The following is a 15,382-nucleotide window of genomic DNA, read 5'->3' as shown; positions in this document are numbered from 1 at the left end:
TCTGGCTGTACTCCGGCCATAATCTGCACATGTCAGCGAAGTGTCCCTACACTACCCAGTCGCAAATGCATGCCAAAACTTGGGGAACGGGGACTTAAAAGGACTCTGCTGACCCAAGATGGCCACCTAGGGTCACCTGGATGCAGTGCAGCCAATCAGAAAGCTGTCTCTAGGAACCATGAAACCATAGAAAACCCAGAGTTTCCCCTGACTTCCTCTCCAGGCTGTGGTGCGCCACCTACAGTGGAGGAAGCAGACTGCACCTTCCTTCATGCACCCCGCATTGAACACCAGTAACTAACCCCTTCGTCCTTTGCTTGCCTTTTTTGGGGAACACCTCCAAAAGTTCAGGGTCTTAAGCAATGCTTTAATGTCTTATATTGGTGGAAAAGCAGCTTTAGCATGCCTGAAACACACTTTAATGCCTCGTACACACGCAACGATTATCGGCCGACCGATCTGTTGTCTTTTGTCCAGTGTTGTTGTGTTGGTTGAAATGTGCTCTAGACTGCACACAAATTTTCTCAGCCAACAAAAACCAACTTCAGAAGTGATGTCATGTGTTGGTTTACTTTCCGTGTGTTTTTTCTTCTCTGAGCATGCCCAGTCTTGTTCATCAGATTTTTGTCTGCCGAAATCTGTACTGACTGACGGAAAATCGGCCGTTCTGTTGACGGCCAACAAAAATTTTATAGCCTGCACACCAGATTTTGTTCGGCCAAAAAGTCGGAGTCGGTTGTCGAAAGCATCATACTAACAAGCCGAAAATTGGCCGATCGGACGTTGGCCGAAAATTCACAGCCAACTATCGATGCGTGTGTATGAGCCTTAAGATTCCCTAAATTCTATTGCAGCTTGATCAATCAGGGCCAGTTATGGTAAATGTTCTAGTCTAATTTTGGAAACGTCCTCTCCCTTTTGCTCTTTCCTATATCTATTACATGGTAAGCTTGGCCAAGTGTGTCAGTTCCTTCCCTGAGCTTAAATATCCAAATCTAGACTTTCCCCTTGGCTTAATAATCTTCTCATTGTTCTTCCAGATTTCATAAGAAGTCGAAAAACAGAGAACCAAGTCTATGGTCCGCCTTCCGGGTCGCCATGAATAACGCAATGTTTTTGTTGGGGTTGATTTGCATCATCGCTTTGATCCCCGGAGCTGGTGAGTTGCCTAAAATAACCAACACGAAAAGTTTCATCGGGGAAGAGTCACAAGTGATAGTTGTACTGTTGCCGTAACCGACATTCTCAAAATATTTCCCAAATCTGGCAAGAGGAAGGTTATCGTTGGCACTGTTACTGGAAAAACCGGAGGTGGCATCATGTGCCATTGAAAATATACCCTCATTGGACACTTTATCAGGCAGACTTTCGGTGTCCAAGATCATGACGAGGGGTGTAAAAGTTTGCCAAATCACTCTGTAGATAAGTCATTCATGATAGACTGAAGAGAAGATAGCCGAAGGAGAGGTAGGCCTAGGAGGAGAGAGTTGCAAAAGTCAAGGCGGGCAATAACAAGGGACCTAATATCCTTAGTTAACCACTTTAGCCCCACTCACTGTGCCTCTACTGCGGCACAGTGGCTCGTTCCCGTCCAGCGACGTAGACCTACGTCGCTGGACTCCTCCACTTGTGGGCGGCGCTCGTGCGCCACCGGAGGCTCGCTCCCGCTGTATTCAGTCACAGCGGGAGTCGGGCCAGGGGAGGAGCAGCGGCGATCGCCGCTGCTCTTCCCCGATCGTCGGGGAATCAAGTTTGGAGATCCGCCCGCTTGTGTAAACAGAGAGGGCGGATCTCCTAAGTGACAGACAGTGACAGATTGCAGGGTTCAGCATAGCTGAACCTGCGATCTGTCCCTGTGTCACTCAGTCACCTCCCCCCCCACACGTCAGTAAGCACCAGGCATACATTAACCCCTCCCTCTCCAATAAAATGAACCCCTTCCCTGCCAGTGTCATTTTTACAGTAACAGTGCATATATATATAGCACTGATTACTGCAGTAATTTCACTGGTATCCCCAAAAGTGTCAAAAATGTCAGTCAAGGGTCCGATCTGTCCGTCGCAATGTCGCAGTCCCGCAAAAAAAATCCCAGATCACCGCCATTACTCGTTAAAAAACACCAAAAATGACAGAAATCTTTCCCTTAGTTAGTAAACACAATAACTTTTGCGCAAACCAATCGAAATACGCTTATTGTGATTTTTTTTATCAAACATAGGTAGCATAAAACAAATTGGCAAAAAAATTTAAAAAATTTTGATTTTTAAATTTTTTGGGGGGGGGGAATTTCATATAAAAAAATGTGAAAAATATTGTTATTTTTTAAAAATTTACGCTCATTTTTTTGTTTATAGCGCAAAAAGTAAAAATCGCACAGGTGATCAAATACCACCAAAAGAAAGCTCTGTTTGTGGGAAAAAAATGACGTAAATTTCGTTTGGGTAGGGCGTCGCACGACTGCGCAATTGTCAGTTAAAGTCGCACAGCGCCAAATCGCAAAAAGTGGCCTGGACGTAAGACAGCAAAATCCATGGGATCACTTTTAAAGGTGGCGGGAGAGGTGCCCTCCCCCCTCCCGCAGCTTCCCAGTCGTTTCCGAGCTTACCGGAGCCGTCTGTAAACTCAGAAGCGATCCGGTCATTTGCTGGGCAGGAAGTTAAATGAGGGCATGATGACCCCTTACTCGGCTCTATGCCCTTGGAGGACCGGAGTGACCTCTGATGTCACTTGCACTTATCGGGCATAAAACATTTTTTTTTTTTTTTTTTTAAGTCATAATGTCAAAATTGTTTTTTTTTTCTTTTGCTTCCGTTCCAGGCTGGAATAGAAAAAAAAAAAAAATTAAGCAAAAGATAAAACATTTTTTTTTTTATCTTTTACTTTTAAAGGTATATGAGAGATCTGGGGTCTATTACAAGGGGTGTTTAAATTCCTTGTAATAGGAATAAAAGTGATAAAAAATAAAATAAATAAAAAAAATGAAAAAAAAAAAACAGTGTAATAATAAAAAGTAAAAAAAAAAAAAAAAAAATTTAAGCAAAGGATAAAACATTTTTTTTTTATCTTTTACTTTTAAAGGTATATGAGAGATCTGGGGTCTATTACAAGGGGTGTTTAAATTCCTTGTAATAGGAATAAAAGTGATAAAAAATAAAATAAATAAAAAAAATGAAAAAAAAAAAAACAGTGTAATAATAAAAAGTAAAAAAAAAAAAAAAAATTTAAGCAAAGGATAAAACATTTTTTTTTTTATCTTTTACTTTTAAAGGTATATAATAGATCTGGGGTCTATTACAAGGGGTGTTTAAATTCCTTGTAATAGGTATAAAAGTGATAAAAAATAAAATAAATGAAAAAAATGAAAAAAAAAAAAAAAAAACAGTGTAATAATAAAAAGTAAAAAAAAAGAAAAAAAAAATTTAAGCAAAGGATAAAACATTTTTTTTTTTATCTTTTACTTTTAAAGGTATATGATAGATCTGGGGTCTATTACAAGGGGTGTTTAAATTCCTTGTAATAGGAATAAAAGTGATAAAAAATAAAATAAATGAAAAAAATGAAAAAAAAAAAAAAAACAGTGTAATAATAAAAAGTAAAAAAAAAAAAAATAAAATAAAAAAAAATAATTTTAAAGCGCCCCCATCCCAGTTTGCTCGTTGAAGCGAACACATACGTAAGTCACGCCTGCACATGTAAACTGTGTTCAAACCACACATGTGAGGTATTGCCGCGATTGTCAGAGTGAGGGCAATAATTCTAGTGCTAGACCTCCTCTGTAACTCTAAACTGGTTACCTGTAAAAGTTTTAAAGCAACGTAGTTTGTCACCATTCCATGAGCATTCGCAATTTTAAAGCATGATATGTTAGGTATCTATTTACTCGCCGTAATATCATCTTTCACTATATACAAAAAAATTAAGGTAACTATTGTGCTTTCTTTTTTTAATTAATTAAAGTATATTTAAAGAAAAAAAAAAAAAAGCCTTTGAAAAAATAAACAAGAGATCTGGGGTCTATTACAAGGGATGTTTAAATTCCTTTTAATAGGAACAAAAGTGATAAAAATAAATAAATAAATAAATAAAAAAAAGGGACAGTGTAATAATAAAAAGTAAAAAAAAAAATAAAAAAAATAATTTTAAAGCGCCCCCATCCCTCTGAGCTCGCTCGCTCGCTGAAGCGAACACATACGTAAGTCACGCCTGCATATGTAAACAGTGTTCAAACCGCACATGTGAGGTATCGCCACAATCGTCCGAGTGAGAGCAATAATTCTAGCACTAGACCTCCTCTGTAGCTCTAAACAGGTCACCTGTAAAAATTTTAAAGCGACCTAGTTTGTCACCATTCCATGAGCGTTAGCAATTTTAAAGCATGATATGTTAGCTATCTAATTACTTTATATCATCTTTCACAATATACAAAAAAATTAAGGTAACTATTGTGCTTTCTTTTTTTTAATTCATTAAAGTATATTTAAAAAAAAAAAAAAAAAGCCTTTGAAAGACCACAGTGTGATAGATAAAATATTACAACGATCGCCATTTTATTCTCTAGGGTCTCTGTTAAACAAAAATATATAATGTCACTAATTTTCTAGAAAAAAAATACAAATTTAAACTTGTAAACAAAAAGTTCCAGAAAGGCCGGGTCAGCAAGTGGTTAAGGGGCGGGCAGGAAGGCTTAAGATGTATTTTATTTGGGACAGTGATAAATAGTTCCTGATAGTCCGTGACAGCCGGGATTAAGAGCAGTTGAGCAAAATTGCCGGCTGTTGTCTCTCAGAGAGGGGACCTTTATTAAAGTGATACAAAACACACACTGTTCAATTTACAATGTCCTTTGTATTTCTGTATGTGGATGATGACACTGTAGTTACTTTAATTAACCACTTCTGGACAGAAGGGATTTACCCCCTTAATGACCAGGCCATTTTGTTCGCGATACGGCACTGCCTTACTTTAACTGACAATTGCGCGGTCGTGCGATGCTGTACCTACATAAAATTAATGCAATTTTTTCCCACAAATAGAGATTTCTTTTGGTGGTATTTGATCACCTGTGCGATTTTTATTTTTTGCGCTAATTCTGAACAATTCTCAAAAAAAAAAAATTTAATTAAAAATTCAATTTTTTTTAACATTTTAGGCCAATTTGTTTTCTGCTACATATTTTTGGTACAAAAAAATCGCAATAAGCATATTTTGATTGGTTTGCGCAAAAGTTATTGCGTCTACTAACTATGGAAATATTTATGTCATTTTTATTTGTTTTTTCTACTAATGGCGGCGATCTGCAATTTTTTTGCGGGACTGCGACATTGCGGCGGACAGATCGGACCCCTAACTGACATTTTTGACCCTTTTGGGGGGGACCAGTGACATTACTACAGTAATCAGTGCTAAAAATATGCACTGTTACTGTACTAATGACGCTGGCAGGGAAGGGGTTAACCCAGGGGTGATCAAAGGGTTAAATGTGAGCCTAGGGGAGTTATTCTAACTGTATGTGGGAGTGGCTTGTGAAATGATCATAGAGACCTGTGTTCCTATATAGAAGGATCACAGGGCGCTCTGTGATCATTCCAGAGAGAAGAACGGTCGGCTGTGTTTACTGCGTTCTTCTCTCTCAGCGGGGAGCGATTGCGGGTGTCAGGGGGCAATCGGAGCCGCCTGCCCCATGCATCGGAGGCCCCGCTGCCGAGTGGGGGCGGGAGCATACCGCCAGCGGCGCGCGCTCGCCCCCTAGCTCCCTGCTCGCTACTGACGGGTTTGCCTGGGGGAGCCACACTGCCGCAGTAAATAGGCGGCGTGTGTTCGGCAAGCGGTTAAGCAGAGATTGGCAGCCAACGGTTCTCTGAATGTCTTTCCCGTATGGCGCCCCCTGCCAAAAATAGACGTTTTTTTTGAAAAATATCTACAAATACCGCAAGTATTGTTCTCTGCTTAACTGGAATCGAAAATAAAAGTAAATGCTGAGCGTGTAAAACAATGGCAGCGACTGTTTCAGTTCATCAGGCATGGCGGAAATGCAGAAAGCCGAGCCAAAGAAGGAACGGCCAAAGTTCAAAGGTTTTAATTAGAACAAGACTTGCCCAATCATCATTTATACAATGTGGCATTTTTTTTTTTTTAAAGCAAGCAGTAGAAGTACCTAAATGTGACTTGGTATCTGCGTTTCGAAGCCGCCCGTACAGCACAGCTTAGACTGGAAGAGGGAGAAGCAGCATTAGGAGCCAATCAGTTGTGACTCACCAGGAGCCATGGTAGACCCCTGCAGAGAGACCACTGCTTCCACACAGAGAACTTGGATCCTTTTCTTCAGCATGCTGGTAGGAGACAAGGCTTTTTCTACTCAGGCTGTGGCTGCTGAGTCTGGCCTATAACTATGTGGCTGCTTTCTCAAGAAGTCCAGCTGTAAGGCTTTGCTGCTGATTGGGGAGCTCCAGGTCTGCCACAACCCCTGCTGAGTCCTCCAATCAAAGCTCATTCTTCCTGCTGATAGGAGAGCTCTAGTTCTGACTCAGCGGGGGGAATGTCAGACCTCTGCGGAGAGACCGCTGCTTCCACACAGGGAGCTAGAATCATTTTCTGCAGCATGTTGGCAGGGGACAGGCTTTTCTACTCAAGCTGTGGCTACTGAGTTAAACCTATACCCTCCAAATAGTAAAGTTCATGTTCCCTTCTTATTGGGGAGCTCTAGTTCTGATTCACCAGGGGCAATGGCAGACCTCTGCAGAGAGACCGCTGCTTTCACACAGGGATCTAGAATTTGAAGCATGCTTGCAGGGGATAGGCTTGTCTACTCAAGCTGTGACTGCTGAGTTAAACCTACACCCTCCAAATAGTAAAACTCATGCTCCTTAGTTCTGACTCAGCAGGGGGCATGGCAGACCGTTGCAGAGAGACCACACAGGGAGCTAGAATTCTTTTCTGCAGTATGCTGGCAGGGGACAGGCTTTTCTACTAAAAGCTGTGGCTGCTGAGTTAAACCTACACCCTCCAAATAGTAAAGCTCATGCTCACTTCTGATTGGGGAGCTCTAGTTCTGACTCAGCAGGAGGCACGTCAGACCTCTTCAGAGAGACCACACACGGAGCTAGAATCCTTTTCTGCAGCATGCTGGCAGGGGACAGGCTTTTCTACTCAAGCTGTGGCTACTGAGTTAAATCTACACCCTCCAAATAGTAAAGCTCATGCTCCCTAGTTCTGACTCAGCAGGGGGCATGGCAGACCTCTGCAGAGAGACCACACAGGGAGCTAGAATTCTTTTCTGCAGCATGTTGGCAGGGGACAGGCTTTTCTACTCAAGCTGTGGCTACTGTGTTAAACCTATACCCTCCAAATAGTAAAGCTCATGCTCCCTAGTTTTGACTCAGCAGGGGGCATGGAAGACCGCTGCAGAGAGACCACACGGGGAGCTAGAATTCTGTTCTGCAGCATGTTGGCAGGGGACAGGCTTTTCTACTCAGGCTGTGGCTACTGAGTTAAACCTATACCCTCCAAATAGTAAAGCTCATGCTCCCTAGTTCTGACTCAGCAGGGAACATGGCAGACCGTTGCAGAGAGACCACACATGGAGCTAGAATCCTTTTCTGCAGTATGATGGCAGGGGAACAGACTTTTCTACTCAGGCTGTGGCTACTGAGTTAAACCTACACCCTCCAAATAGTAAGGCTCATGCTCCCTTCTGATTGAACTCTAGTTCTGATTGAGCTCTAGTTCTGACTCAGCAGGGGGCATGGCAGACCTCTGCAGAGAGACCACACAGGGAGCTAGAATCCTTTTCTGCAGCATGCTGGCAGGGGACAGGCTTTTCTACTCAAGTTGTGGCTACTGAGTTAAACCTACACCCTCCAAATAGTAAAGCTCATGCTCCCTAGTTCTGACACAGTAGGGGACATGGAAGACCGCTGCAGAGAGACCACACAGGAAGCTAGAATCCATTTCTGCAGTATGATGGCAGGGGACAGGCTTTTTTACTCAGGCTGTGGCTGCTTTTTAAAGAAAATAACTATTTTAATCACATTTTTTTTTATTTAAAATGAAATCTCAGTTGGGCTTTAGGAAATAAGTTGTAAATTTTTATTTTCCCTTTTACGTTATTTGCTGTTTCCACGCAGAGTCCGATGAAATCGCTTGTCCGCGGCAAGTGACAGGGACGGTGTACGGGGAGGTCAGCTTCCAATGCTTTTATTCACCTATTCCCAAGGCCAACAAATACAGCCGCAAGTTCTGCTGCCTGGAAGGCTCCCGCCCCGGGAGATGCAAATACACGGTCGTCTCTGACAGCGGTTATGCATCCAACCAGTTCCTGGAGCGCATCAAACTGGTCGACTCCAAAGAAAATAGTTTTTTTACTGTTACCATCAATGGATTGCAGAATGAAGACAAAGGCACCTATATATGCGGCATCGGGCAGAATGAAAACGGGATCAAAGGCGTTCTTAGTCTGTCCGTTGTTGAAGGTAATTGTAACTCCTTCCCATCTAAGGGTAAAACAAATCTAAATGCCTAAGCACAATTTTGCAACTTTGACACGTGTTAGTATAACCGTACATATCATCACAACTACTTAGTGTATCCAGGTGGATTATACCTGGATATGTGTTTTTAGGACAAATTGGGCTTTCATTTGGTGGTAAATGGTAACAATATCTCCTGCTTTTATTTATTTTTATTATCAAAGAAAAACTGGCCCAAAATAGTAGAAAAAAAAATCTTTAAAAAATATAGCTGTAAACTTCTTACTGTTATCATAATTTACCACCAAAGAACGACCCAAAATAAATTCTCCTGCTCCTGACGATTAGTACAGCCAAGAATCAATGGTGTGCATTTTGTTTTTTTATCCTTGGCTCCATTCACACCAATGTGTTTTTTCATGCTTTTTTTTTTTTGTGCCTGTGCGTTTTTATAAAGGGTCAGGGACATTTTTAAACACAAAACTGATTTTTTTTGCATTTTGGGTCAATAGATTTCAATAGAATAGAGATAGGAACTGTGTGAATGGGGGGCATGTGATGGGGGAACTGTGTGAATGGGGGTTCTGTAATGGAGGGACTGTGTGATTGGGGGGGGGGGGCTTTGTGCTGGGACATTAGACTGTGTGATTGGGGGGTATGTAATGGGGGAACTGTGTGAATGGGGGGCATGTGATGGGGGAACTTTGTGATTGGGGGTCTGTAATGGGGGAGACTGTGTGATTGTGGGGGGGGGGGGCTTTGTGATGAGAGATTAGACTGTGTGATTGGGGGGGGGGGGGCTTTGTGATGAGAGATTAGACCGTGTGATTGGGGGGTATGTAATGGGGGAACTGTAGATTGGGGGGTCTGTAATAGGGGGACTTTGTTAATTGGGGGGGGGGGGCTTTGTGATAGGAGATAAGACTGTGTGATTGGGTAGCATGTGATGGGGGAACTGTGTGATTGGGTAGCATGTGATGGGGGACTGTGTGATTGGGGGGTATGGACTGTGTCATTGGAGAACTCTGTGATGGGGGCAGATTGTGTGATTGGGAATCTCTGTAATTGGGGATTGTTTAATTGAAGGACTGTGTGATTGGGGGCTTTGTGAGTGGAGTTTGGGGAGCATGTGATAGGGGGACTGTGTGATTGGGGGGCCTGTGATGGGGCAGACTGTGTGATGGGGGGGGGTCTGTGATGGGGGCGACTGCCTTAATCGGGGAACTGTGCGAGTGGGGGGGGGGGTGTTGTGATTGGAGGGCAGACTATTTTATTGGGGGGTCTGTGATGGGAGAACTGTGTGAATGGGGGGCATGTGATGGAGTAACTGTGTGATTGGGCATTCTGTAATGGAGGGACTGTGTGATTGGGGGGGGGGGGGGGCTTTGTGATGGGAGATTAGACTATGTCATCCGGGGGGTATGTAATGGGGAATTGTGTGATGGAGGGGGGTCTGTAATGGGGGGACTGTATGATTGGGGGGCTTTGTGATAGAATAGCAGACTGTGTGATTGGGGAGTATGTAATGGGGGAACTTTGTGATTGGGGGGGGGGTCTGTTGTGGGGGGAATGTGTGATTGGAGGGTCTGTGATGGGGGACTGTGTGATTTGGGGCCCTGTGATGGGGGCATGGGCTGTGATGGGGGCAGATTGTGTGATTGGGAGTCTCTGTGATGTGGGATTGTTTGATTGGAGGACTGTGTGATTGGGGGGGGCTTTGAAATTGGGGATTAGACTGTGTGTTTGGGGAGCATGTGATGGGGAGACAGTGTGATGGGGGGATTTGTGATGGGGGAACTGTGTTATTGGAGGGTCTGTAATAGGGGCAGACTGGGTAATTACTGTATGGGTGTCTGTGATAGGGGGGCGGACTGTGTGATTGGGAGTCTCTGTGATGGGGGATGGACTGTGTGATTGAAGGGGTCTGTGATAGGGACGACTGTTTGATTAGGGGGACTCTGTGATTTGGGGGGTCTATATTGAGGGGGCTGTTTAATTGGGGTGATCTGTGATGGGGGGATTTTATGAATGGGGGGGTCTATTTTAGGGGGGCTGTGTGATTGGGGGTCTCTGTGATGGGGGACTGTGTGATCGGGGGGATCTCTGATAGGGGGAGTCTGATGGCAATAGAGGACTCTGTGATAAGGGGGGGGGGGCTGTGTGACGATTAGGGGAATCTGATGTGATGGGGAGCTCTCATGTAAGGATGTAAGGAGGCCTCTAATGAATAGGAAGAACTCCAATGTTATGGGGGTAGGTTTTGATTGTGTGGCTTTTTGATGGGGGGGGGGGGGGGGTAGGCTCTGATGGGATGGGGAAAACTCTGTGGTGATGGGGGGGGGGGGACTTTGATGTGATGGATAGTAGAGGAATTCTAATGTAAGGGAGGTCTCTATTGTATAAGGGGAACTCTGATGTGATGGAGCAACTCTGCCATGCAGTTTTGTCAACAAGCATCCAATTTTTGTGGCCCCCATGAGTTGTTGAAAGAAATCATTCTGAGCCTTTTCTCTTCTATTTCTACTACAGGTCCCAAGATCCCAGAGGACGCCACACTTCTCTATGCCCAGCTGAGGGGCACTGTGATCTTCAAGTGTAATTATAATGAGCAGAGTGCCACGCAGAGGAAATTTCTGTGCAAGGTCACCAAACATGGCTGCCTGGACATCATCGACAGCACGGGGAAGACAGACCCCGGCTATGAAGGGAGAGTTACGGCTGACGTAAAGGCGGGAACATTCACTGTAAAAATGGTGCAGGTACGCAATCTAGACGCCGCGTACTATACTTGTGGCTCTAACAACCCTGAAGAATCCAAAGATATACCAACTTATGAATTAAGGATCAACGAAGGTAAGAAAACTGTGACCCGCGTTCAATACAATTAAATCTGAAATACACAATTAATGCAATTATGTATCAAATAAACAGCTAGTGTAAGTCCCTGAATCTGTATTGGTATTAGCCTCTAGTAATCTTCGGTACAATATCACTCAGATGGGGGAAAGGGGGGCAGCGATAGGAGCCAATCAGATATGGGGATCCTGACAAGGAACATGCTGGCAGTGGGAGAGAGCAGAGGGATCGCATATCAGTATTCTGTTGCTTCTTTGCCATCCAATTACAGGCTGGGGTGGAGATCTAAGCATTGCTTAATGTGTAAGTTCACTTTCAGGAAGATTTTCCAAAAATCCCCCAGTTCATTCTCCTATGGATAGGTAACCTTCCTGTTGTAAATGGTGCACGTCCTCCCATTACAGATATAACTGATAGGGGGGCCTCTTTAAAAAAATTGCTGACTTCCCACTCCCCTCTGTAATGCCGTATGCAGGACTTGCTGAACATTACAATTATGCATCCCCTAGTATTGCTCTGGACCATTCAAACTGCACACGTGCACTCTTCCTGCCTCAGTTGTGATGAGTAGCAGACGCTCTCTGCCATTCAATCTCTGCACATGTGCAGTGTGCAGTCTCCTTCTCTAGCTGAGCTCAGTTAGAGAAGTAGAGAGTACATTCAGCACATGCACAGTGCATGGCCTCCTCTAGCTAAGCTCAGCTAAAGAAGGAGAAAGCTAATGCGTGCCCGTGCACGGTGCAGGGTCTCCTCTAGTTAAGCTCAGCTAAGTAAGGAGAGAGCTAATGCATGCACGTGCACAATGCAGTGTCTCCTCTAGCTAAGCCCAGCTAGAGAAGGAGGGAGCAAATGTGTCATGATAACAGTGTACGGCCTTCTCTAGCTAAGCTCAACTAGAGAAGGAAAGCGCACATTCATGCACGTGCACAGTGCAGGGCTTCCTCTAGTTAATCTCAGCTAGAGAAGTAGAGAGCAAATGTGTCACATTAACAGTGTACAGCCTCCACTAGCTAAGCTCAACAAGAGAAGGAGAGAGCACATGCATGCATGTGCACAGTGCAGGGCTTCCTCTAGCTAAGCTCAGCTACAGAAGGAGAGAGAACATGCCTGCACGTGCAGAATGCACAGCCCCCTTTAGCTAAGCTTAGCTAGAGAAGAAAAGAGCACATGTTTGCATGTGCACAGTCTCCTCTATTTAAGCTCAGCTAGAGAAGGAGAAAGCTAATGCATGCACATGCACGGTGCAGGGCCTCCTCTAGCTAAGCTCAGCTAGAGAAGGAGAGAGCACATGTGTGCACATGCACATTGCACAGCCTCCTCTAGCTAAGCCCAGCTAGAGAGAGCACTTGCCTGCACGTGCACAAGGCAGGGCCTCCTTTAGCTTATCTCAGCTAGAGAAGGAGAAAGGGAATGCGTGCACGTGTACAGTGCATGGCCTCCTCTAGCTAAGCTCAGCTAGAGGAGGAGAGAGGGAATGCATGCTTGTGCACAGTGCAGGGCCTCCTCTAGCTAAGCTTAGCTAGAGAAGGTGAGAGCGAATGCATGCACATGCACAGTGCAGGGCCTCCTCTAGCAAAACTTGGCTAGAGAAGGAAAGAGCATATGTGTGCACATGCACAGTATGTGGTTCCTTTTACCTTAACTCAGAGAAGAAGAGAGCAAATATGTGCATGCGCACAGTGCAGGGCTTCCTCTAGCTAAGTTCAGTTACAGAAGGAGAGAGCACATGCATGCACGTGCACAATGTAGGGTCTCCTCTAGCTAAGCTCAGCTAGAGAAGGAGAGAGCACATGTGTGCACATGCACATTGCACAGCCTCCTCTAGCTAAGCCCAGCTAGAGAGAGCACTTGCCTGCACGTGCACAAGGCAGGGCCTCCTTTAGCTTATCTCAGCTAGAGAAGGAGAAAGGGAATGCGTGCACGTGTACAGTGCATGGCCTCCTCTAGCTAAGCTCAGCTAGAGGAGGAGAGAGGGAATGCATGCTTGTGCACAGTGCAGGGCCTCCTCTAGCTAAGCTTAGCTAGAGAAGGTGAGAGCGAATGCATGCACATGCACAGTGCAGGGCCTCCTCTAGCAAAACTTGGCTAGAGAAGGAAAGAGCATATGTGTGCACATGCACAGTATGTGGTTCCTTTTACCTTAACTCAGAGAAGAAGAGAGCAAATATGTGCATGCGCACAGTGCAGGGCTTCCTCTAGCTAAGTTCAGTTACAGAAGGAGAGAGCACATGCATGCACGTGCACAATGTAGGGTCTCCTCTAGCTAAGCTCAGCTAGAGAAAGAGACCATGCACAGTTTGAACAGCCCAACAGCCATGATGGGGTGCATTACTTAATTATTGTTCAGCTCGTGGTGCAAAGGACAGCACAGTGGGGACGAGGGGCCATCAGTTGTGGAGAGGCCCCCAAATAGCTACATTTGTAATAGGACCATGGGCAGCATTTACAGTAGAAGTGCTGGTATGGATATAGAATGGCATAGGACAGGGGTCTCCAAATATTTTAAACAAAGGGCTAGTTTATTATCCTTCAGACTTTAGGAGGGCCGGATTGTGGCCCGCAGGGGCAGTAAATGTCCCGGGCTCGGCATCAATGAGAATAAATACGGCCTCAGGTTTTGTGGTCAATAGGAGAAAGGAGCAGTGCCCCTATTAGTAGGGGGAATAGTATCCCATCATTGGTATCAGTGGAAGAATTATAAGTATAGTGCCTCACATCAGTGGGAGGAATAGTGCCCCCCCGAGGGCCAGATAAAGACTAGCAAAGGGCCACATCTGGCCCTCGTGCCACAGTTTGGAGACCCCTGGCATAGGGGGATTTCTGGAAATTTTACTTAAAGCAAACTTATACTTTAACTGCAGTAAGGAAAGTCAGCTCACCTATCTGACTGCCATTTGGCAGGGCTGTGTGAAACTTAGAATGGCTGGACCACGTGAAAAGTCCTTCAGAAAATAAAAACCATCCCAGGGATATAGTCCAAAGCTGTATTTATCGGTTTACCTGGAGTTCCACTTTAAAATAAAGTTCGCTAATATTAAAGTTGACCTCCAAGCAGATATATAACATCAAATTTTAATCTGGCTTTGTATTTATGTCATACCAGCGCAGCTAGTACAAGTAATCTTTCTATTAGCTTCCTGAAATCTCTTGAAATCCACAAGTCCTGGAATAACTCCCTTCATGTATATAAGTAAATTCTGACTTATTTTCTGCAGAGACAGAAATTCCTCAAGGATCTCATCTACTGACCCCCAGGCTTGGAGGGTCTCTGTCCGCTCAGTGCAATTACAACCCCAAAAAGGATTACACAGAGAAATTCTGGTGCAAACTGAAAGACGGAGTCTGCAATCCGATTGTAAAAACCGATGGGTATGTGATGAGTGCCTATGAGGGAAGAATACTCATTCATGACAATACTACGAGCGGGTTGATGCAGGTCCTCATGAACAACATCTCCAGCGAGGACGAAGGCTGGTACTGGTGTGTACTGACCGGTGAAAAGCATGACCAAACGTCTGCCGTACAGGTCAGGCTCTCGAAAGGTGAGTGCCAGAAACTCTTGGGCAAGTTTTGCATTTTTAGCTTTGGATTGGGGAAGGTTTGTTGCTCTGTTGTTTATTTTTTTTAAATTGCTGTCTCTGTCTTCATTGGGTAGATTTTCCTTCACTTTCTGTCCTGGAGACACAAAAGGCATTGCCGGGAGTTGAACTTTCTGATTCCCTTTCTGTTCCTATTTTTTAGGCTCTAATGGATTCTCCAAAGGAAGATATGGGGAATAGATTCTCCTAGATACCAACTGTCCCCGGATTGGCCTGGACAGTCCTGCTTTTTGGTCCTCTGTCCCATTGGGAAGATTTGGGTAGAATTTGGTAGATTTTCCTTCACTTTCTGTCCAGGAGACACAAAAGGCATTGCCGGGAGACGGGAGTTGAACTTTCTGATTCCTTTTCTTATCCTATTTTGTAGGCTCTAATGGATTCTCCAGAGGAACATATGGGGAATAGATTCTCCTAGATACCAACTGTCCCGGATTTGCCAGGACAGTCCCGCTTTTTGGTCCT

At 44.5% G+C, this 15,382-nt stretch overlaps 1 protein-coding gene across 1 annotated transcript in view; it reads left to right on the top strand.

Moving 5' to 3' along the window:
* Positions 1-15,382, top strand: part of LOC309568506 (polymeric immunoglobulin receptor-like) — a 61,742-nt gene that overhangs the window by 28,211 nt on the left and 18,149 nt on the right. The window contains exons 2-5 of the mRNA XM_082274185.1: positions 1,054-1,159; positions 8,124-8,468; positions 10,995-11,318; positions 14,537-14,863. Coding sequence (XP_082130311.1) covers positions 1,099-1,159; positions 8,124-8,468; positions 10,995-11,318; positions 14,537-14,863 — 1,057 coding nt within the window. The 5' untranslated portion in view covers positions 1,054-1,098. The remainder of the gene's footprint in view (positions 1-1,053; positions 1,160-8,123; positions 8,469-10,994; positions 11,319-14,536; positions 14,864-15,382) is intronic.

The sequence above is a fragment of the Pelophylax lessonae genome (genome assembly GCF_965119305.1).
Source record: "Pelophylax lessonae genome assembly, chromosome: 12".
Lineage (NCBI taxonomy): Eukaryota > Metazoa > Chordata > Amphibia > Anura > Ranidae > Pelophylax > Pelophylax lessonae.
The sequence above is the reverse complement of the archived record's forward strand: the minus strand, read 5'-3'. Positions and strand labels throughout refer to the sequence as shown.